This window comes from Carassius gibelio, chromosome A7 (genome assembly GCF_023724105.1).
Source record: "Carassius gibelio isolate Cgi1373 ecotype wild population from Czech Republic chromosome A7, carGib1.2-hapl.c, whole genome shotgun sequence".
Classification (NCBI taxonomy): Eukaryota; Metazoa; Chordata; class Actinopteri; order Cypriniformes; family Cyprinidae; genus Carassius; species Carassius gibelio.
Window position 1 is genome coordinate 24270692 of NC_068377.1, and position 25356 is coordinate 24296047.

At 37.9% G+C, this 25356-nt stretch overlaps 2 protein-coding genes across 13 annotated transcripts in view; both read left to right on the top strand.

Moving 5' to 3' along the window:
* Positions 1–3572: 3572 nt before the first annotated feature.
* On the top strand, positions 3573–10927 carry LOC128016900 (SKI family transcriptional corepressor 1 homolog-B-like). Of its 8 annotated transcripts, none has more exons than XM_052601827.1 (9): positions 3573–3861; positions 4946–6632; positions 7262–7343; positions 7595–7687; positions 7811–7879; positions 8420–8494; positions 8605–8668; positions 8897–8962; positions 9268–10927. In XM_052601827.1, exons 2-8 carry the CDS (start codon positions 4956–4958, stop codon positions 8958–8960), a joined length of 2124 nt encoding a protein of 707 aa, XP_052457787.1. In that variant the 5' UTR covers positions 3573–3861; positions 4946–4955; the 3' UTR covers positions 8961–8962; positions 9268–10927. The 8 variants fall into 8 exon arrangements, with proteins under 8 accessions (XP_052457787.1, XP_052457780.1, XP_052457785.1 ...); XM_052601820.1 differs by having other exon boundaries at positions 8594–8668; positions 9268–10925; XM_052601825.1 differs by lacking the exon at positions 8897–8962 and having other exon boundaries at positions 8594–8668; positions 9271–10925.
* A 925-nt stretch (positions 10928–11852) lies between these two features.
* The window catches only part of LOC128016902 (E3 SUMO-protein ligase PIAS1), a 31478-nt gene continuing 17974 nt past the window's right edge, over positions 11853–25356 (top strand). Inside the window, exons 1-4 of one of the 5 annotated variants that reach the window (XM_052601832.1) lie at positions 11914–11950; positions 21708–21725; positions 21811–23265; positions 24237–24675. In XM_052601832.1, the coding sequence (XP_052457792.1) occupies positions 23260–23265; positions 24237–24675 (445 nt within the window). In that variant the 5' untranslated portion in view covers positions 11914–11950; positions 21708–21725; positions 21811–23259. Of the gene's footprint in view, positions 11951–15385; positions 15407–21707; positions 23266–24236; positions 24676–25356 lie in introns of those variants that run through there. The other 4 variants (XM_052601829.1, XM_052601831.1, XM_052601833.1 and 1 more) reach the window with 4 other exon arrangements.

Consider the following 25356-nt stretch of genomic DNA (forward strand, 5'->3'; position numbering starts at 1 on the left):
CCTGTTTTAAGTTATTTATAAGATAAATAATTTAGTATGGAATGATAAACCTACTTCCATCTTCAAAGACACTATTCATTTAAAGATACTCCTCTGGATTAGGTTTAGGTTTATCCCTCAGATGATCAGCATTACATAGTTTACACTTTGTGTGTTTGAAAAGATGGTATTTGATTACACATACTTCATTAGCGGTCACGGGATGCAGTTTTGGTCCAGTGTTTTCCGAGTGTTGGGGTCCATACAGGATGACTACAATGAGGAGGACAGGAATCTGATACGGAGGTCGGAGTCACTCTCCTGTCCACATGAGTGCATATTGAACCGGATCACTTTTAGTGTTCACTTACACAGGCCAACCTTAATGTTTACAATAGCACCATGCATCTGATGTAACATTACGGTGATCAATACAAAGAGCATAATGAATATCCAGATGGAATAATGTTAAAGAGCGTGCTTGCCTGTGATCTATATGTATATAGTATATAAATGAAAGTTTATGGTGAAACACCAGTCAAATCAAAGTGGACTGCAGGAGAAAGGTCACATTAGAGCAGCAGTATATGGGCCCCAGCAGCTAAAGGCCCTCAGTATTCCTCCTCTTTAGCTGTTGGGGCCCATATACTGCTGCTCTAATGTGACCTTTCTCCTGCAGTCCAGTTCGATTAGCGCGAGACCCGGATGAGCACCGAAAGACCTGTTCACAGCCATTACCAAGATTCCTTTATCAATGTCTAGTAATTAAAATGTCACCACTTAATTTTCAGGCCATGGTGAACCTCTTGTAGCAATCTTTTCCTAATAAAAACAGTAATCGAAACGTTATTTTCACTCGAAACAAAAAGGTTGCGGCAGGCGACTCGGGGTGTCAAGGCGACAGAGATCAATATGAGAGAAGCTGATTGATCTCGCGCTAAAGTCAAATTTATTGGGGTCGTGCTTTTGTACTGCGCGGATATAACGGCGACTGTAGAACACTTCTTTTCAGTTGATGCGTTTTTTAAACCTCTCTTGCTGAATTAGTCTGCCTTTGATTTATGTGCCAATCTTCGCAATGACCTCCACGACAGCATCTCGTATTTTTAGAAAACACATGGTTTAAATCTGAAGTGTTTCCGTCTTAGTTGTTATCTGAACTTGTTAGTCCGTTCTCTGAATAGAATGAGCTTCTTCCTACCTTTTTTTTTTTTTACTCTTTATTACAAATTATATTCACTAATTTTTTTTGTCTTTTCTGTTGTCCGAACACTTTGTCACCATACTGACAGAAAAAATAAATAAAAGGAGAGCCTTTATTTTACTCAATTTACTTCATATATTTATACAGAATCTCAGCGCATTAGCAAAACTGTGCACAACTAATATGTTAAGTATGTTTTAATCATAATGTAATGCAAAAGAACTGTGCAATGGGCTATACGAAAAGGCTTTCTTTACTCAGCAACTGGCCTATATAAAGTTTCTTTAATTAGTTTACTCATGCTCGTGTAATAGAATAGCTTGTATATTAATGAGCCAATAATGGCATATGTCGTCCTGAAACACAATATTTATCGTATTGATTCAACCGTTATGTAAAAACAATCATTGATTATTTAATAGCATGTCAGAGAGGTTACTGAGCACAATAGGCTTAACACAAAGCAGCCTTGTCGGTAATAAAATTAATAGTCTAAATATTAATTTTATATTAACGTTTTATTAATGCATTAATAACATTAATAATATATCCAAATATTAAATGACTATAAATACATTTTTTGATAGGAGTGCTTTCAGTATTTTGAGGTGATAAATGGACGTGCATTACAAGGGATATTCCTCTCAGAGGTCTGGCTAAATGATGGCAGGGTGGCTTGTTCAAAGACGGTTGTTGTGTAGCTGTATCTGTTCGTGGGATGATCCAGTCTTGTAGGACATGTGAGCCCCTCTCTCCCCGCCATAAACACTAACAATGCTGCACTGAGTCTGACCTCTAAATAATTAACAAGAAAGGAATAATTACAGAATAAAATTGTAATTATTGTTGGGCCAGAACGAAGCTTCTTGGTTGTGAAAGGAGACACGAGCAGGCAGATCTGGTTAAAGTTTCCCTTCCTATTAATAATGAATTAGGTTAAGGCACTGGCCCCTTGGTCAGCTGAGCATCACTTGACAGATTTGAAAACTTTCCCATTTGTTTTCAACTCTGTCGACATAAGCTGACTGTATGCTTTCAAATTTATTTATTTGTTTATTTTTCGCTCAAACATTTTGTAATATAGTTTATAATAAAAACGCATCCGTTTAGTCTACTTGTGTCAGACAGCCAATAATACAACCTATCCATATGTCTTAAGTTCACTCAACGCAAAACACAGTTTAGCTCGAAGGCAGTTCTGAGGTAATCGCTCTGCTAAGAAGAACCATCCCTCTAAGGCATTTTTGGACATTATTAACTAATTAATTCCGGGTAATTGTTAACATTTTATATAATTAACTACCGTTTAATCAGGTCTGTCTTTACACAGCCCTGACACCTCAACGAATGACGGAAGGTAATACAATATAGACGCAGGCTGGGATAATTAAATGGATTGGATTTTTTTTTAACAAAAATAATAGGTGAATAGGCCTATATCAGTTGTTTAACACAGACTACGTTGATTTTTTTTTAACCAACGTCTGTCTTTGCAAACCCTCCTAAGTGGGAGACGCGGGCACTGAAGCGCGTGACTGGTGATGCCTGCACACATCGCCAAAACATTTCTGAGAATGACATATTATCCGCTGTCGAATGTTAGAGAGGACAGCACAACTCTGCCCGGTTCAATATTGATATCTTTACGTCAAGACTTAGTGGGGTTAACTGGAGGTCATTGATCAAGTTTTAAATAGTTAATACGGTCATATAAGGTTGCACCACTTACCTCAGTCCATTGCTCTGGTATATCACTGTTTGTACACGCTAGCCGCTCTCACTGCCTGGTGTGTTTAACAAATGTGCATCATTCACTGGGAGACATGTGACGTAAAATGCGATGACCACGAGCCTCTAATAGCAGTTTAGACTGCATGGCCTGCGGACACTAGCCTGGAGGAAATGTTCAATTCAAATCCATAATGATATAATGCTTGGTTCTCGACGTGTCACTCAGACATGAACATTATTGAGTTGTAAAATTCATGGGAAACTTATTAGTCCAAAAACAATAAGACGCAGGTGTACGTGCAATCAGAGGGGGGAAATAACAAAATCATCTAAATTTACCGTTGTTCATTTCTTCATCTCTCTATTACCACTTTATTCATGCGCAATATTCGGACAAAAGCACTAAAGCTGCAATAGTGCCCTGCATTTAATGGGATATTTGTCTTTATTTGATTTTATGATTTACGATCTATCTATCTATCTATCTATCTATCTATCTATCTATCTATCTATCTATCTATCTATCTATCTATCTATCTATCTATCTATCTGTAAGTCTGCCTGTAGAAGTAGCTCAATTATAAATTGGCAGTGATCTTTGTTTTGGAGTAGTGGAAGCAAACGGTTAATACCAGAATCGGATTTGATTTCGGTGGGTGTGCCTTCTTATTCTTTCTGGCGTCCCCTCTCTTGAAGCAGATCGCGCACAACCTATTAAGAAGAGGCACGAGCTCCGGGACTGCCATGTGGTCACTCGGCTCGCGCTCCCGTCACCACGCACGAGAGCTGAGTGGGATGGAAACTCTAAAGCTGTTCTGAGAGGAGAGTCTTTATCTAGTCTTGCAGTTCTCATCACGCACTTCAGACGCACGTTTTGTCCTTGTTTTAGGCCTGTTAATTTGACGCAAACACACTCGCTCATCCGACTTCGTTTCCTGATAAAAAAGGTAGGTTTCTTTTTATATTTACAAGTTGATCAAAATAATAATCAGCGTATGTATTTTTGTAAATTAGCGCGCTTGATATGGCCAAAATTGTTTTTAGTAAAAATGTTTAGGACAGTCTGAAGAAGAAAGAAAGGCCAGTCTGTAGTGTTTTAAAATACGCAGATCCGTTATTAGGAAATATAGGCTAATTGTTTAACTTGATACAGACCTAACCTGATACAAAACAATATGACAAATCTATAGAATAGCCTAATTGTGCATCTTTAAAGCTGTAAGAATTACGGATACATCTAGCAAACGAATATATGTGTAGGACTAAAATATAACAGCTCCTTGCGCAATGTTTTAATTATAAATGATAAGACTTTTATTAACAGATCAAAGTCGAACAACATAGGCTGTGTAATTACACAGAAAGCGGCTTACTGCTTCTTTTCCTCGTTGCTAAGCTCATTGGAGTAGCTAAAAGATTCTTCCCTTCTGCCCCTTTGCGTATTAAGAGCCGTAAGAGGCCTTTAAGTAATCGCTCCGGCTTCTGAGCCGATTTGGAGACATTAAGCAATGATGCAGGCTCTCAGGTCAGAGAGTGCGAGCTTTCAGGGATAGAGTTAGAGCCGGGAATATTCTCAACCTAAAAAGCGAGATATTCATTTCAAATATTATTTAGCAGGCCTAAAGCTGTCATTTAAAACGTAAAGTGTTAACTAAAAATACTAACAGTAAAGTCTTTAATACAATGCTAAAATGGTTATTCAAATTATTGTAAAAACTGTAATTTTTAAATATAATTTCTAATCTTGGAAAAGTAATTATATCGAGGATTAAACAAAATACAAATGTGACAGACAAAATTGTAGCTATAGCAAATAGGCTGCCTTTTTTAGATACTGTTGTAGGCTTATATTAAAAACTAATAATACATTCATAATAAAAACAGTAACAAAAATAGTAGTTATTATTATAATAATAATGTGTTTGTATTAGGATAACGCTTACACACACATTAATAATTCCACATCATATCTCCAAAGTTGTTCTTGAATTCTTGAATTGAAGTGTAGCCTAATTTTACATTTCTCCACAGACTTCCAGGAATGGAGTCGATACCCAGTCAGCTTTCTACGGGACGAGATGTTTGCTCTTCCCCCACCTCAAAGCAAGAACTGCAGCCTTACTCCAGCAGCAGCTTGCTGAAGCCGAATCAAGTGAGTGAGACTGTGCTGTACGGAGTGCCCATCGTCTCTTTGGTCATCGACGGTCAGGAGAGACTGTGTTTGGCGCAGATTTCCAACACTTTATTGAAGAACTACAGCTACAACGAAATCCACAACAGACGCGTGGCGCTTGGAATTACGTGTGTGCAGTGCACGCCGGTGCAGCTGGAGATCCTGAGGCGCGCGGGGGCGATGCCCATCTCCTCGCGCCGCTGTGGCATGATCACCAAACGCGAGGCCGAGCGCCTCTGCAAATCCTTCCTCGGTGCTCACAACCCTCCGAAATTACCTGAGAATTTTGCATTCGATGTTTCCCACGAGTGCGCCTGGGGCAGCCGAGGAAGCTTCATACCTGCGAGGTACAACAGCTCCAGGGCAAAATGCATCAAGTGCACCTACTGCAATATGTATTTTTCGCCCAACAAATTTATATTTCATTCGCACCGCACACCTGAGTCTAAATACACACAGCCGGACGCTGCCAATTTCAATTCATGGAGACGCCATCTAAAACTCGCCGACAAAAGCTTGTCTGATGACCTTTGTCACGCGTGGGAGGACGTCAAGGCCATGTTTAACGGCGGGAGCCGGAAACGGGCAATGCCAGGGCATGGATCAGAAATGTCCTCCCAGCTTAAACCGCAGGCCTCCAGAAACATCACGCAGACCGCTTCCCCTGATATTCCTCACAAAACTTTGCGCTGCGACGACGACCGTGGGAACCTCAGCTTAACCAGCAGCGTGCGTAACTACCCGGTCATCCCCGTGCCTAGTAAGAGTTTCGGCATGCTTCAGAAGATCCCACCACCCATCTTCCCGCATCCATATAGTTTCCCAGCATTTGGACTGTGTCAAAAGAAGGACGATGGAGTTGGGGAGCAAAATAAGACCAGTGTACCTGGTGTGTTTTGGCCCGGTGCAAAGGACGGTATCTATCCATCGTTCCCCATGTTTTGGCCCACCGCGGGCAGCCTGCCGCTCTCCTCCTATCAACCAGCACAACCAAAACCACACACGGAGCTCATGGGTGGCCGGCACACAGAGACAGACCTGTCAGAAAGTGAGCGGGGAGGAAACACACCTAGAGATAGTCTGTTCGACAGCGAGCGCTGCTCCAGTTCGCAGTCCCTCAGGAACGACGAGGACAAGTCTGGGGACGAGGCCAGGTCAAATGAGGGGCAACCCAGCACCCACAGAAAACTGAGCTATATTTCTGCGTTCAGACCTGTCGTTAAAGACGCAGAGAGCATAGCTAAACTTTACGGGAACAGGGACGCGTACAGCGGAACTCATCCTGGCCATTTGTCGCCAGATTTTGTGAGCGAGAGCTCCAGCTACAGATCGGCCTCTCCGTGTGAGGACAGCGGGGAAGATCCAGATGTCGACGTGGAGTCTCACAGAATCCCGGAGGATGAGGAGTCTATACAACTTTCCGTGGATGATCGACAAAGTCCCGTGAGGGAAGGCAGTCAAACGCCGCCGGACGATGACCGGACAGACACTGATCAGAAGCAGAACAAGGAGGTGGCAAAGAAAAAGGATGCCATTGCTTACGAAGTGAGTCACACAAACTGCCATATTCAATGGCACTGAAACCATTCCAAATCAATATCAAGTATTAAAACATAAAATAAATAGCTACATATAATTAAAAGTAGCATACAATTATTTTGAATTAACAAAATGGCATACTGAATAAAAGCAGTTATTTTGTCCAGAATAGCACTTGTACAGCAGTCTTTAATGTAATGTAATGAATAGAGTAATGATGCATAATTATGAGCCTATGGACTCCACATTCACAGTTTTCTATTTGTGAACAATTTATGTTGTTATGGATACAGATAATTTATATTCTATTTATTAACGTAGAACGATCTAAATAAAAAGAACCCAGCGGCGCGTAATTATAGCAAATGTTTAGAGTGAATGGTCATTTCTGTCGTCTCCCGCGGGCTATTGGTGCTTTGTGGTAAGGGCTCCCCTGTGGATAGTGTGCAAATGATTCTCTTTGTCAGTCCATCTGACCGAATTTACCTTGTAATAGCCTACAAGCAATTTGGCGTGATGTTGCCAAATATTCGTAGATCGTTAGAAGAGTTTAAACGCAGTCTGTTGTCTGAAGAAAATGATGCGTAATTGGGGTTGCATTTATTTTTGAAAAGCTTGGTTAATTTTTTTTGCAGGTGTACTCACATGAAACGGAGGGAGCATCTCTTCAGAGAACACTGGCCACCAAACCTCCTCGCTGCGCACCTGAAACAAACGGTAAGACTACAGAAACAAGAAGAAGAAGAAGAAAAAAAAGGGTAAACTCGGGTAAACTGTGACAAGTTTTGCTATTGAGATGACTGGGAAAACGTTCCCCCAATGTATAATTCATTAGTAGGCTATTTTATAGAGTATATGCTACTAGCCTTTATAATTTTACCAGCTTTCATTTCGTCGATTCTATAATAAATTATGTTTAATTCTGCACTCTGAATAAGTGGCCTGCTGACAACAATATTTTTCTTTAGATTCACACATCTCAAACAACAGCCCTTCTGAAGACGAGTGTGAATCACAGAAATCATGCTCGGATCAAACAAGCGTTTGCACAGAGAGCCCAAGTGAGTAGCCATAAAATCACTGTCCTGTCTGTGTGAGTGTTTACACATGATATACACAAAATAAATCATCTTTAAAATTCAGTGTAATAGTCTATAGTCTATTTCTTCTTTATTTTGTGGCAGGCGACGCTACATTTAGAAGTACTGATAACAGATTTAATTTCGAGAAAGACATCGACAATATGGCGAAAGGTAATTATTTAGATATTTGATGGACAAATTTAAGCTGTGTTATTCCATTGTTAGGGTTAGGGTTTTAAAACGATAGATTATACACAAGATAACGTGAATTATTACAAATAGAGGCATCCAACTGGCTTTTAAGATTGTTTAAAAACAGAAAAGGCAATGTCTGTTTTAAAGGCAAATAGCTCTTTGTGTGCAGTGTTTCTCCATTTTACACGCATTATGCGTTGAAAAAATGCGTGTGATCGCTAACTGAGAATCGTCCTTGAACTGCAGACGATCCACATTGCCAGGCTCGTTTTCCACACACCCCTCAGGCAACTGTCCTAATTATTTTGCAATGTCATGCTTGAGAACACGGGGACCGTGTGTTTAGCCTTAGTAACCTAAATAGCGCTATTAGACAGGAAAACCAAACAGAGGGTGAAAATACATGATTAAAAAAAACTGGGAATCATTTTCTCCAAAAGAAGCTACTGGGATATGTGTGATGATTAAAAGTCACAGTGATATGGTAAATGGTGTTATTTCTGTCGGTTTCCACAGAGGAGCTACAAAAGCAGCTCTTGGAGCAAGTGGAGCTAAGAAAAAAACTGGAACGGGAATTTCAAAGTTTGAAAGGTAATTAAGAGATGCATATATTCACATCATGCTTTAATTTGCTATATCATTTCTTCTATTTATTACTTAAGGTAATATAATACGTGTTGACTCTAACAGATAATTTTCAGGATCAAATGAAGAGGGAACTGTCTTATCGAGAGGAGATGGTCCAGCAGCTGCAGATTGTACGAGGTACAGTAACCCATAATTTGCACTAGTCAAAAGAAAAAAGGAGAGTTTAGAAAAAGTAACACTTGCATACTTTCATACAGACATAATATAAATATATATATATATATATATATATATATATATATATATATATATATATATATATAGGTCTCAGGAAATTTAAGAAACATTTAATGTTTACGATCCACCCCAAATTATTAATTAATTAATTTTTTTTATTTTATTTAGACACATTGTGCAACGAGTTGGAACAGGAGAGAAAGGCTCGTTATGCAATTCAGCAGAAGCTTAAAGGTAATTTAGAAACATAACCATCAACTTTTTTTGTTACATTATTCTAAAAGAATTACAAAAGAAATATGCAAGTGCTACTTTTTCTTTTTTATTAATGTACTTAAAAAGTACATATAAATAAAAGTTTGATCGAATCTTCATGCACTTTCTAATCTTCAAGCATTAGACATACATCATACTGTGAGTCATGTCATTGTGACATATTTGCACAAAGTAGCATGATTCAGTATTAAAAAAATCTGTAGGTTTAGCTGTAGATTTCCTTTGTGCTGTGTTTCATGGATCTAAATCAAACTTTTCCCTAGAAGCTCACGACGCTCTTCACCATTTCTCCTGCAAAATGCTCACTCCACGCCACTGCACAGGGACCTGCACATTCAAGCCACCCCTCTTACCACCTTAACTTACAGCTGCATCCCAGGATCCCAGTGACATCTGTAAACCTCCTCCAAAGGAATTCTCCACTTACTCTGTTTGAGAGGTTCAAGTTATGCACAGCGATCACTGAGGCCTGAGGACTGCTCAATCACTATCCATCAAGAAGGCTATTCACTGGCGTTTGAACATGCCACTGTGGATGAAGGATGACTTTATGAAAACAGTAAAAGAAACCAGAGGATGACAAGAAACATTCTAATAATTATGCTGTTACTCCTGTAAATAAGCTGAATTTTTTTTAATCAATACAAATAGCCTACATAAGATGTGGCAATGTGCAATGAACTGTATAATGTGAAATTTCCTAAACTGGAATGATTGATTATCATTATTTATGTATTTATGTGTTTTTACATGTATTTGTTTTACTCTAAATGAATTCACTGACGTGCTATCCCTAATTTATTGTGTATTGTCTATTTTAAGCACTTTAAATGAGCAGCATTTCAGACTTATCTATCCAAAATGAATCAACACAAAAATGATTGAAAATCAGCTGTATTTCATATTAGTGTAAAACGAACCAAAGTTTGAACAAGCACTTATCCCATATTTTTCTAAAATAAACAATTGAGAATACCACTAAAGTTGTTATGCCACATGAAAGTGCTCAAATGAAATGTCATCTGGAGTCTCTCTCTCTTTCTCTCGTTTTTCAAAAATAATATTATCTCTTGTCTCATTCTTCAATAAAAGTTCAGTTAAAGCCACAAGTACTGACTCCAAAATATCTCCACACAGTGTTTCAAACACACTTTTGTTACAATCTCAGAAATAAAGGTACAAAAACTGTCACTGGGGTGGAAACTTTTCAAAAGGTACACTTTTGTACCTATATTAAGTTCTAATATGTACACTTTAAATACTAATATGCATTTTTAAGTTACCATTTAGGTACAAATATCTAGCTTTTGAAAAGGCACATCCTCAGTGACAGCTGTTGTGCCCTTATTTCTGAGAGTGTACAGTATTTAATTATCACAGATTACATGAAATAGTCTATTTTAGGCCAACAAATTCCAGAAACTGTATTGACCTCACCTGATATTCATGCCTGGAAAAACATTTGCGGGATAATAGGCTAACGCCCGGGTTACATAAGCTAACCTACAGAATGATAAAAATATATATTAAACAGTAATGTTTTCTCATGAAAATACTGTTGCCTTTCCCCACATTACAGATTTTATTTAATTTTTATTTTTTTAATATAGGTCTATATTTATTAGTCTATATTTCTGCAAACACTGCAAACTTGCTCAGTAGTTTTTGTTTATTTCCTTTTGTTTAAAGTGCATTATAAACGCACTAACCCAAAAAAGAGTATCGGAGTCTATTTCTGTTGAGAAATACAACACTTCCATCTAGTGGTGAAAACAGACATTGCACATTGCTTATTCAAAGATACAAATGGTCTATAATTACAGAAAATGTACTTCGTTTGATTATAAAATGATAATAATAACAACAATAATAAACCTTTCACAAACATACAGAACAAAAATTATTATAAATAACTAGAGAACACAACATAAATGTAAAGCTTTTCAAGGCAATTTTTAGAATATAAGAACACAGTTTTATGCCTATTTGTGATTTATTATCTGCAAATATACTATAAAAATAATAAAGAACTAAACCCAGCATGTGTTTCTTGATGATCTGTTTGAAGTGTGACTTGTGAACCTTATGAATATTTCCACTATGCTCATAATTTAACCATGCACCTGTTGTACTTTAGAATCTAAAGTAAAATACTGTAATTTGTGTGGTTTATTACAAAGCTATTTATTACTATATGTTTTTCATGTTACACACTTTGTTTAGTAAAACTATGACATTTTACACTTATTTATTTTATCTGGGCAAACTGACTTGTGCATGCTCTGGATTTATTTATGCCAGAACATCTCTGTATGAGATGTTTCAGGGGGTAGTAACAATTCTGGAAATTCAGTAAAAAAAAAAAAATCAATAAAAAATATTTTTCCTCAATGTTTTCAGCAGCAAGACAAGTAAAACGATCAATGATTTACCTGCATGTCTGCTTAATTTAAAATAAAACCCAGGCACTTTGGATACTGCAGCCATTCTGTTCCTTTTGTTGGTGTTGAATGGATCTGGATAGAGTGCCCTTTAGCTTATTTATTTGAATATATTATATCTGTGTGTGTGTGTGTTAGTTAATTCCGACTAAAAATTATATAATGGTAATATAGTTTAAACCTATTGTCATACTAAAATAAATTAATGAGCTTCAGGGCACTTTAAAAATCCTGAGGAAGTTCGCTCAGACGCCCTAAAACAAGCTTAGCCTTCCTATCCCTGAATCTCTAGTGATGCACCAAATTTTCGGAGTGGTAAGCATATTAACTTTTCCACAACATACTGCTTTTCCACGCAAAAACCTAGAGCCACATCTCGGACCCCACTGTTTGAAAAACGTGTGAACGGTTACGCAGGCAACGAGCTGCGCGTGTACACCACGTGACCCAACGACGTCACGCCTGCGCTAGCAGTCACAAGATGGCGGAGAGTGCGGAACTAAAGGTAAAACGCTGCGCTCAATTTCCAGTCGCGTAGTGTGCAGGCAGATCTTAATGTACCGTTAGAAGTACGCGTACTACTTACCTGCTGTATTAAGATGCCGTTTTAATGCATTTAACCTCTGTTCTTGTGTCTTAAGTTGCATGAGAGATGGTTTTGCAGTGGAGGTGTTGTAGAAAGCTCCCAGCGTGTTATTGTTGATGTAGAGGGAGCTGTCTAAGAAGCTCAGGGGAATCACTAACTTTAACTCGTTCTCCCGAAAAACTCACGGAAGAGCGTCTGTAGAAAAGACTCAGGCTCAGGCTGTTTTAAAACACGCTATTAGTAGACCGCATGTGTGTATTTTGATGGATAATGTGTGATGTAGTCGATTAAGGAGAAAGCTCCATCGCTTCGCGTGCGGGGCGCGAGCGCTGTTGACGAGCTGTCAATCAAGTGAGAGGAAGTGCACGAGCACCGCCACTCAGATTTCAGCACCGAAATAAAAACGGATTATTGCAGATAATAACCAAACTCCAGGCAGATGACATCACTTAGATACCGATGGAATATTTAAATTCGTCATATTAATTATTTGATATCAATGGACATCCTTCATGCTCTTAAAATAATAGTAATAATAATAATAATAATAGACCATTATAAAAATTAGATTGCTGTTAGTTAAACTGTTAGTTCACCCAAAATTTAAAAAACTTGTGTGAAAAGGAAGAATGACAGCTTCAGTCACCATTTGAAAGTGAATGGTGTCTATGAAAGTGAATGGTGACTGAAGCTGTCATGCTGGATCTTTTGTGTTTCACAGAGACAATACAGTCATAGTTTTGGACCAAAATTATTTTTTGTGCAAACTAAACCCTTTAAGTTTAAATTAGTGTGTTAATGACAGGTGTTACCTGGCTGAGATGTTCTGATGTTGCTGAATTTCCGTTAATAGGGTCTGTGAGCTCATAATACGAATGGAAAACTGATCAACAATGTGTTTTAAGATGTGTTTTTTTCTTCTTCTTCAAACTGTGCATGTCTGATAAGGCTTTTTAATTTTTTTTGTGTGTGTCTATGGAAACTGAAAGCCTCTGTATCATGATCGAGAGTTGACGGCACACTGACAGAAGTTCATACAGTTTTAAGTGTCTCTGCTTTTTTGATTTGTGCGAAGCACTCTTTTATTTATTCCCATTCAAGGTTTCATCTTGCCTTTTTGCTATCCATAAAAAAAAAAATACAAAAAGATTTAGTTCTCTGTTCCTGTTTTGCATTTATTACTCATTTCTTTCAAATAGATATATTGTTTGCCCTTGATCTGTGTCTTTGGCAGGTCCACCAGTGCAGAGAGTACATTCAAAGCCATAATTAGATTTGGCAGCTAACCTGATATTTTACACCACCTCTGTTCACTTTGCTTGCAGAAATATTTAATAGTTACTTTAAAGGCAGTAATCAGCAACTGTACAAAATGTTACTTTTGCTTGGAAAAACAGTCAGATTGGCAGAAGATGTGTGTAGGGTGGATAGGAGAGGAAGTTGCTTGCTGGACTGATATGCATCAGTTCAAGGACTCGGGCTTGTGGTGTGAAGACTGTGTTCTTGGTAAACTCTGTTGACTCTATGCATGTCGACTACTTGCTTATTTTCACGGGAATCTCAGTGCTTTGCTCAGTGCTAAATTTTTTAAAACACTTTTTTTGATGGAGGCCCCTGTACTGAAGAGAGGCTAGAAACACCCCTGATTTAAACAGAGCCTACTGTTTAGTAAAGATTTCCAGAAGCTTAAAAGTTAATCATCAAGGTTGCTTTGTCTTGTTGTGGGACACTTCCTCATGATGAATTTTGTGCTTCATTTTCTCACAATTTCCATAAATTGCACTGCTCTGTGGAAGTGATTGTGTCCATTAAGTTACCCCATGAGTGAAATAAATAAATCTTATTTATTTATACCTCTTTAAATTTTAGTTGCATTGATTCCCAGAGGAGCATGGATATTTGTCATATCATATTCATATCTGTTGTTGATTTATTAGTTAAGAGATGGTCAGACCTAAGCTGTTTTTGAGGCACGAGAGATCTACCGTATATTGTCCTGTTGCATACCTGCAGGAAATATCAGTGTAGGTCCACCGTCTAGGTGTTTTATTGTAGGGTTTTTGGATGTTGCTGTTATGTCAGCACAAAGAAAAATAATTTGAGTGTGCATGCATTCCTCGTTTCATTATTTTATGCATTTGATGAGATCTATTGAAACACACACACATGCTTCTAGTTATACTGATGTGCTCATTCCCTCTCTCAGGCTATGGCCAGCTATCTCTGGCCACACAAAATAGCATCCATCAACTGAGAGGTGATTAAGATGGGGATTGTGGTTGTGTGTGTGTTTTATATCTCCCTTCAGCAGATGTTCTCTTACCTGGCTCTAGCTCATGTACCAATTTCCTGGGGGTTTAGCTCACACCGCACATCCTCTCACACAGTTCAGCACATAACCAAATACTGGAGTAGAGGAATTTCTTCCAGAACATTGTGGAATCATCCCGCTGATCTGGGGTCATTTGCTGCTGTTATGGCTTATACTGTATGTGTAGTCAGCTCAGCACTCGCGCTCTGTTTGGAAAAGGACTACCGTCTTAATCATCTATTAAAGTCTTCACGTCTCCTCTCAGCATAGTTCACACTACATCACAGCATTATTAGATGTAAAATGCAACGAGCTCCACATGGTCAACAAATAAGATTTTGTGTTTTTAAAGCTGCCAAGAGACAGTGATGCACATCCAAGCTGACTGAAGAAAGCTCTCGTTCTCTCGCTCTCTCTGTGATTTGTTTGTAAATGAGGGTACTTGTTTGCTGTTTTTGATATTTAATCAAAAAGCCATAACTCAATCTTTCTATGAGAGAGAGAGGCTTATTTTGGTGACATATGTTGGACTACTCCAATTCTTTATTCAGTTTAAACCCCATCCTCCTCAACTGACTGCAAGCTCATCTTCATTTTTAAAATGCAATGGCCACATCTCAAAATTTCAAGTCATTTTATTTCACTTCTGATAATCTGTAACACTCTGATTTAAGTTACAATACAGAAAAAAAGATTTCTTGCTACTGTGATTCATTATGACTTTAATGCATGATGTGTACGTTCATGCTAATCACAAAATAAATGTTTTTATTCCTCTTTGAAACTGTTTTTTTGGCTTTTCTTGATAAATGTAATTGAAAATATTTCTATGTGTAGACACAGGAACAATGATATCTTTCTATTCCAGGTAAGATAAAGCTCAAGTGTGCTTTGGTCTCTGGTTTGCTTTTGTTTTGGATTCATGTTATGCTCTGAAGTCTGGTCTGAATTTTTCATTGTGTTTCCTGCAGAAAATCCACTAACTTCTGACTGTGTCCAGACATTAGAGCATGAAGAGATGGATGTCACCTTAAGATCTGAATGTCCTGGACTCTGTAGGGAGAGTCAGTGATATTCTTCTTTCTCCGGTTAAAAACAAATGATTTGGAAGTAATAAAAACAAAACAAAACAAAACTGTTGACTGATGTATTAGTCGGGCTGATTATTTGACTAGTGGTGTTGGTCAATAACAGTGTCCACCTGACCTATTCACTGTAGTGTTAGTTCTCCTTTTTATTAGTTTCAGAATCAACCAACAGGACTGTCAAAGTATACAACATTTCTATTTTCCATTTTGAGCAAATCTTTTGTATTAGTGTTGCAATTCAGTGATTTTGTTGTGTACATTTCGTTATACTGTCATTTAATTTGTGTTATGCGAGTAAAGGTGAAGTGTGAAGTTTTTGTGTTTCATTTATTTTTATATTTAAATTTTGGACCCACTTTATATTAAGTGGCCTTAACTACTATGTACTTACATTTTAATTAATAATTTAGTACTTATTGTGTACATACATGTTTTTACATTGTACTTATACTTTTTAAAAAAACTACATGTAATTACATCTGTATTTAATTTCTGTAATTACATTTATAATTACACTGTTGACCCATACTTTACACCTTAACCCACCCTTAAACTTACACATACCTCCAACCCTCTCCCTGACCTTACCCCTATCCCACCTCAATAGCAGCAAAAGTGTTTTACAATACAATGTGAACACAATAAGTACATTGTACTTATTTTTTATGTAAGTACATAGTAGTTAAGGCCACCTAATATAAAGTGGGACCTACATTTTTTGTTAAATTGAGATCTTTAGCCGTTTAAAATCGTATAGCTTTTTGCAGTGGCCGAAGCTGTTACCATTTCAGTCGACCACTATGGATCAAGGACTTATTTTGACAGATTATAGACTTTGGAAAACCAAAAGATTTTATCTTCACTTCTACAGGATGTTTTCAATAATTGCAGTAAAATATCTGAACAGGAATGTAACACTTTAAATGTTCAGACCTACTGAAATAGTTTTCAGTTTTTTGTGAATCAGACTAACAGATATAATACAAATGTAGGTTGTATACAAAAGCATTCATAATTCTGACAATGTGCTGTACAAAATGGACCCACTCTAACGTAATTTATTATCTGTTTTGATTATGTTCCTAACAATGTATGATTATAATGAACTGGTTCTCTTTACTCTTTAACATAAACAACCCCAATCCATCGTTATAAACTTTAAAACATATGATTACATTTATGCAAAGTTGAAACATTACCTTGTAATTTCTTTAAGATTTTCTTATAGTTTTTGTAATTTCTTAAAACAATTTATTGCAGCTATTTTGTTAATATTGTGGCTGCTGTTAAAAAAACATACATTTTTATTGTTGTGATATGAAGATAATACAAAAACAGAAGTAAAACGAACTAAAATCCAGTGCTGCATATTAAACATATTTGTTTTCAGTTATAAAATATCAACAGGTCGATCTCTAAACACCCATCAGACTGTAACTGGCCTCTGCACTCTGCATTCTCAGAAAGACAAATGTGTACTTCATAATCTGATAGAATCCTAAAACTTTCCTTTTTCAAATAATAATTCTGAACAAAACACCACCTGTTTTGGGTTGTTTGGTATGCGTGCTCAGTCACTTGTTCCTTCTTTTGTGAAGGAGCTCCATTGAGAAGCACTCATATATTGTAAGCGGTGTTTGTGTGCAGTGTCTGTAGACCGTTGAGTGGCTCTGCTGGGGACTTTGCTATTTACTGCTGTCGTATCTGGAGCCTTTAGATCATGCTATGATTGTATGGTTACACGGATGGATGTGTGTGTGTGTGTGCGCTCACAGCTGGAGCTGTGTTGGTGAAACACAAAGCACTGAGGTATGTGAGTGTTGATCTTCTGCCAGTGAGCTGCAGGGCTGGAGATGCTGGGGGAGGGGTGGATAAAAGAGAGAAAGTTGGAGGAAAATCTGCCACACTAATTGTGTTCTGGGCTCTTAGCTAGAGACACAAGAGATTGTGCATGCAAGTGACTTCTCAACTGTTTGTTGGCTCTCAGTCACAGCATCAGACAGACAGGCATGTGAAAAGATGGAGGGATTGAGTCACCTTCATCCTCTGAAAGATGATCTTCATCACAGGCTCATGTGCACCTGAGTCCCAAAGACAGTCTGCAGATGCACCTGCACAAATGCTTAAATTAACAACATGCATTGCAACACCGGAACCTGAAAAATGCTACTACTCTGTTTCAGCAGTGGAGAAACACACAAAGACCTTTGGGTTTTGTGCAGGTCTATTTGGCATCTTATGTTCTCCTTTCTGTAGAGCACGTACCTGGCACAGATTTACCTTGAACATCAGGAGCCAAAATAAACATACACACATTTACATATGCTGCTGCTGCAAAAAAGAAAAGGATCTTGATAATTTTTTATTCAGAAGAAATGATAACTTACTGTTCGCTCTATGCTGCCCCCGAGGCAAATGCACCAACCCATAAATTAGCCTCAGAGAAGTAAATAATGTAGGTTCTTTTTGGTTGTACGCTGAGCAGTCATAACCTTTATTCTATTTGTTTTGGATGGATTTATAAATACACGGACTTCCTCAGTAGATGGTCAGATTCCAGCTGCATTCGGATTCACAGACTCCCTACACAGTCTTCACTGCTCCCTACACACTGTGCAGGGGATTTCATGGCACAGTTCATTCTTTGGAACTATATCAGACTCAGACACATGGTCACTTGGATTAGGTGTTTGGGGGATGATGATGGAACATGACCATGATTATTTTACTTGTATATGTTTGAATTTATTTGCGTATGTTATTCATATAAACAAAAAAAAAAACTAAAATAAAAGGTTAGTCAGTTTATTAGTTTATTTATTATTTTAATTAAAGTCTGAAAAAGTCTTAAATTCATTACTATCCAAAAGCGTGGGGTCAGTAAGACATTTAGCATGCATGCAAAAGATTGATCAGAACTGACATTGTTATAAGACAATGTTAAAATAGACTTATGTCATTAAATTATTTTTTCCCCAAAAAAATTATTTCTACTTCATGAAAAAAAAAAAAAAAAAAAAGATGTTTCACGATTTCCATAAATATATATATTAGGGAAAAACTGTTTTCAGCATTGATAAAAAATGTTTCAAATCAGCAAATAAGAATGATTTCTAAAAAAGATCATGTATTTTACTGAAGACTGGAATCACCAAAATAAAATGGAGTACAGATTTTTTCTAATTGTAATAATATTTCACACTAGTACTGTTTTTACTGTATTGTTGATCCAATAAATGCTATCTCGGTGAGCATAAGACACTTCTTTCAAAAACATTAAAAACTCTTACAGACCCCAACATTTTGAATGATAGTGTGTCTTACAGTGATGATAATATTAAAAGCTATAATAGGGGTGTTATGGTATGCGTATCTTGTACCTTATGGTTCACGGGCAAATTCCAAATGGAAGTGATCTGAAATTGTCGCTCCCTTTGCCAAGTGCATTCCAAAATGTCTACATAATGGCACGCACGTGCCCTGCTCACTCAAGTCCACACTCCAAGGTGATCGGGATGAACACTTCCATCTGGAAGTACAGGAAATACGGTGCTTCAGTGAAATTTTACATGAAATATTTCCTGACTGTGATGATGTAGTACCTCAACATGCATGCTCCCTATGATTTGTAGTCTGATGGGAAGATAGCCTTAAGTCCACTTTGCAGGTAATTGGAAAGAATGAATTAGCTTTGTAGACATTTTTTTAGCACTCAACCTATTATTCATATCAGTTAACTATTTGAACAAAGCTGATCGACTCTGCAGACATCAAGTGCACGTCTTTGTTTCTCTTCTCTGTGGGTTTTAGAGTGCTGCTGGTGCTGTTGAACCACTTTCAAACTCATATGACACAGCGTTGTGCAGGAAAACCTCAGCAGGGTGGCCGTATCTGACGATGACACTTGCACAACCTGGACCTTTACTTGCTGACACCTGAGGTTTGGTGTTGTGTGACATTTGCTGTATTAGTTGGTTGTAAATGGCTGTATAACATTAGACCCACTGGGCTGTGATGAGGGTTTTGAGTGTAAGAGAGAGAGAGAGAGAGAGAGAGAGAGAGAGCGATATGTGGGCGGTTTACTTTGGTGAGGAAAGTCAGAGGAATGAAATTCATGTGAACCAAACATGAATGTCATGCAGGTATACACTTGGCTGCTCACAAAGGTGCTTGGTGAATTCTGTATTTTAATCTTATTTGAATAATGGTTTTCTAGACTTAATACTGCAACTGTCAAGTGGTGTGTTGACATTATATGAAGGGTCTCAAAAGTGTCTCAAAGCATTCCTTTTAAGGCTTTCCTTCTCATACATAGCATCAATACAGAACTTTTCCAACCATGTTGCGAACTGTCTGAGCTGATTTGACAACAAGTCTTGTACCCACATGACTTCCAGCTCAAACAACATCAAAATGTGGTTAAATACAGTAGGCTGTAAGCGGTAAACATCCTGCTGTCTGTTTATATATGCATCAGATTTGGGTTCAGTGTGGATCTACAAAATGCTTCACAATGCGTCTCACTCCCTATGATATCTGATTCCTGGAATGTAATTTAATCACCGCTAACTCCTTTATTATGATTGGACCTGAGCTTATTTTTTCAGGATGTCTTCAGTACACTCATTATTGCATTATTTGATTGTTAAAACAAGACTGTACTTTGAGACCCTGGATATGTGAAAAAGCAAGTGTGCCTCAGAGAGAGAACTGACAGACATTTGAAGCAGTTGACAGATGCAATGTGTGTGCTCATGGTCAGGAACCTCCATCTCTCTCTCTTTCTCTTTTTCCCCATTTCATTTGAACTGTTCAGACTCATAAGCCCAAACATACATTCTCATTCTCTCTCTCTCTCTCTTTCTCTCTCTCACACACACACACACAAACACACACACACACACACAAGTATGATGGATCAGTAAGTGAATTAATGACTGATTGGATTGTTATGGGTTGTTATAGGTAGAGCTGCACAATTAATCGGAATTAAATCGCAAAGGCGATGAATCGCGATAAGGCAGAAGCAGTGATTATCATGCATCTCTTTAGTGAAGCACAGTTCTGTGATCTTATTACAATTTTCATCATAATACAAGTACAAGTACTATCACTGCTTAGTATACAATTTAATATTATGGGCCTTAATTATTCTGTTTAAGAAGCCACATCATCTCACAGATTTTATTTCAAACACTTGTCTGACGTTATGAAGTGAGTTTGGAGTTAAAATGTTATTAAATGTGGTGTTTTCACATGCTCTCAGATGGAGCAGCATTTACTACACAGAGCCGTAGTTCACAGAGAAGATACGCAGTCAGCTTTTGTCAAAATTGACAATTTTGTCGATTTCATATTTTTACAATTAAATCGTCTGTGATTATGAAAGCGATTCTGAATAGCTTGTCAGAGAACCACAGCTCTGTGTAGTAAATGCTGCTCCACCTGAAAACAGGTGATGGAGATTTACTACTAATCACAGAACCAGCTTTACTGATAAAATGTGCATGACAATTATAGCAGCGCTTATTATAGGGGGAAATTTGAGTCATTCTTGTAAGCTGCAGTCACTACACATTTTTTCGACAGACTATGCTTTCAAACAGCATTATGCCTGCTGAGGATTTTTACTTGAGCCATCTCTCTCTGTGTGTGTGCGTGTGTGTGTGTGTGTCTGCGTGTGTGTGTTCAAATTCATTTGGTTTGGAAGCTGGGTAGCTCATATCTCTGCCCTTCCCCCATATATATATTTCTCTCTCTCTCTCTCTCTCTCTCTCATGCCCACTGTTGTCTCTTTCTTTCTCCTCTGCTATCTTCTCCTCATTTTAAAGCAGAAATGCATCATGTGTTTTATTCAGGACTGTCTGGCAGGCTCTTGTTCTTGTGTGCAGCACAGGGATTGAGTTGTTAATCAGTGCATTGTAAGCTTTTTTTATTGTCTGGTTAATTCTAAACTAATGTCTTGTCCAAAGGAGAAACTAACATATATTTACACAGGAAAGAATGAAAACAGAAGTTGCTTAGGAATATAGCAGTTTCAAAACGTAAATGGTTAAACATATAGTTCCACCCCACATTCTAATTCTGTCATCATTTACTCACCCTTATGGCATTATACCTGTATAACTTTCACCTGTGAAACATGAAATTATATTCTGAAACATATTTTTACTGTTTTGGTCTATATAGTGAAAGCCAGTGGGGTCTATAGCAACACTGAACCCCACTGAATTTCATTGTATGGACATATACTGGCACGTTTTTCACTTCTTTACAGGTTTGGACTGACATGTCGGTGAGTAAATGATGACAGAGGATGTTTCTCAATTCTAAGAAGGCAGACAATGGGCTTGCATTCTCATGGAGACCGGTCTTGCCAGGCTACCCTCAAAGATCAACCTCAGAATGACACGAGGACACACAAAGCATCTTTGTGAGAATGGAGATGTCTTGTTGCTCATCTGACCATCCTAGCACATTTTAAATAGCAGGACAGTACCACCCAATGCACAATAACATCACAGATCGAGGCGTCATCTTAACTAATTAAATACTTGCATTCTTTTTATTTTACTGCATGTATTTGTGTAAATAGTGCTCTGTCAATGTTAAGATTCTTTTTAATATGCCACTAAAAAACACTGCAGGCTTTCTTCAGGTCTTTTTCACTATAAGATTACTGCAAAAATAAACGACATGTTTACTTTCACAAGCAGTCATGCTTTTGCATGCATGAAACAAAGTTTAACAGCTTGCAAGCTTCCATCTGGAATTTCTTACAGTTTGCTTCTCTCGTCTGTATTTGGTGCATCCTCGATATCAAGAACACATCTGTGTAGTCTGTATTTGTGTTCTTGAGTGTTGTAATTGAACTTTGACCTTTGAGGATGATGTACTATATGAGAACGGCTGGGCCGATCAGACACACAATTATTTGTTATATTTAAAAAATAATCTTTAAAACCCACTCTGTGAGTTCCGTGAACCATCCCCTGAAAGTAATCTATCACTCTAAGAGGGCTCAGTTACCAGAGCTACCATCTGATAAGACTCTTTATTGCTAAAAAGTATGTGGAAAGATGCTATGTGCAATGGAACAGACCCTTTGAAAGACAGACTCTTTCCACCTCATGAATTCATAGACATACCATTCTATGAATAAACATGCATAATCCAGAACTTTGTGTCTACAATTCACTGAGACATGTACAATCATGTATCCTATATAATAATATGTTCTTTGATAGTGGTTTTCCTATATAGTACACCTTGAATCAATGTTTTATTATTACTTAAAGAAAATTTTGTCATTAAACAAGTGATTAATGACAACAATTTCATTTTGGAGTGGAGTATCCCTTTAAATAAGCAAGAACGCACATATGTCTGCTTGGCATTTGTGAGCTCCAAATTATATTTCCTATTTGTTTATTTACATTACATTTATCTTACTCTGTGACACATTAGTATTATAAGAATCTTGAAGATTTTTTTCTTCAACAGCCAATCCTATTTCATTTGCAAAACACCCTTATAGAAGACCAAAATGTCCCTCCAGAGTTACCATTCCTCATTGGCTCAGTCAAATCCTGAGGATGTGACATCTACACACTTTAGAGATCACTGATCACAAGATTAGGTCAGAGTTTAGATTGTGCTAGAAGTCTTCCAATGACTCCTAAGTTTGTGCCAGGCTGTGGCCTTGACTTTCCATTCAGCAAAGATCCTCTGACTTCAGCTGGTTCTCTTTCATCCAGAAAATATTCAGCCAAGATCAACTAGAGCCTCAACAAACTGCATCAGGACACTTTTATTCAAACAGACAATACATGCAAGTATGCAAGTCTCATTATTTGATCAATTAAATTAAGTAGTCCCATCCATTTTAAAGAAGGGTGTGTTAGAACTAAGAAACGGTGGTTTTGATGGTTTGCTCAAGGCTGTTGATCTGCTGAATCTCAATACTATAACTGCTTGATTTCCTATACTCTGCTTAAGCTCTCTATCCGAACTATGTGTGTGTGTGTGTTAGAAAGTTTAAGTGTTTAGTGTAGTTAATATAGTCTTGTTTGTATCTCAGAGTCTCTAATCATGCAGATTTTGGCTACATGCTTTGAATAGTATTGTATAACAAGTATGTTATTTTCTATACACGGTAAATAAACATTTCTTAGAATTAATAATGATTAACACCGGGTGTTCGCTATCGCTAATATTAATTCCATTAGTTGATCCAAATATTTATAATTATTTATATCAAGGTGTGATTAATTAATAATATTTGCCTTTTGAGCTAATTTACTAAAGTCGCATAAAAACGCATATTGAGAAATGACAAGACCGTCTCTGTAACCTCGCCAGGAAACACACACATCAGTCAAATAGATAGCATGTGAGAAAACGGTTTATTATTAAGAATGGTAGTGTGTACATTACCTGTCTTTGCTCTGCATTGTTTGTTTTTCCGTCTCGTTTTCTTGCCTGTGGAATGTGACACTTCCGTTGTGTTTGTGTGTGTTTGGGGCTGCTAGCTTAGACCATTACTGAACTATCCTAGCCTGAGGGAACGTTTGTGTGTGTGTGTGTGTCTGTGTGAGAGATGTGTTTGTATTTGAGTGTGTTCTGGTTTGTGTGTGCCTTCTGATGAGTGTCTGAGCTGTGAGTATGTGTATGTGTGTTTGCCCAGTAAACAGTTTGGCCTATGCAAATGAAGTGTGTTTGGCGCTGGAAGTGTGATGTTGTGATCGAGTTGGCTCAGGATGTGCGTGTTAATTTCTGCCGCTCTCTTTCTTTCCTTCTCCTGTAGCAAATGGTGATGAGCCTGCGGGTGTCAGAGCTGCAGGTTCTTCTGGGCTACGCAGGCAGAAACAAACATGGACGAAAGCACGAGCTCCTGACTAAAGCCTTACACCTCCTTAAAGCCGGCTGCAGCCCTGCCGTCCAGATGAAGATCAAGGAGCTCTACAGACGACGCTTTCCCACCAAGCTGGTGTCCCCAACAGAGTTGGCCCTGCCTGGAGTTCACCCCACCGCTGCCTCTTTGCCCCCTGGCCTCACGCAGTTGGGATTTGATGGGCACAGAGCGCCCCCATCCCCTCTGCTCCCCATCTCGCTTCTCGGGCCCAAACACGAGCTGGGACTGCCCCGCCTCCCCACGAACCTGCACCCCGTACACCCTGATGTCAAACTTCAACGGCTTCCATTCTATGATGTACTGGATGAGCTCATAAAACCTACGAGTCTTGGTGAGTTTTTGAGATTTTGATAGCGAGGCGAGTGTATGTTCATGCATATTTTAGTGGTGTGTTTTTTTAGAACAGTGTGTATCTGTAGATCTGTGTGATGTACAGCAACTGTAGAGATGTGCGGACCCATTTTTCTCTACATTAGCATTTTAATGGTGTTGGCTGGTTTGGCATTCGTGTGTTCGTTTGCCTGAGGAGTGATGTTCAAATAGACTGCCAATCCCCACAACCAACCACAGTCTGTCTCTCTCATTTCCCAAACTGTCTCTCTCACTGTCATTTGCATAGTGTTGAAATCATGAGTACACACTATGGCACCCAAATTCTCTAGAGCACACATTGCAGTGGTCCAAATAGCTAGAGTTGTGGAAATGTACTGCTCATAATTATTTTATTTACTCATATATTTATATATATATATGTATATGTATGTGTGTATATATGATAGTTATAATATAAATATATGATAGTTACAATAATTACTTTATTTGTACATTTATTTTGCAATGTTTTAGAAAGATGATTTTTATTCTTATTAAGGTTCAGGAATGGTCACAAGTACTCGAGACATGACAGCGAGATTAATCATAAAACGAAGATCGCCCTGAAATGATGTGTGTCTTTTTTTTCTGATATTGGGCGGTATTTGAGGTCTGATTTGTTAGGCCTGGAATCAATTTG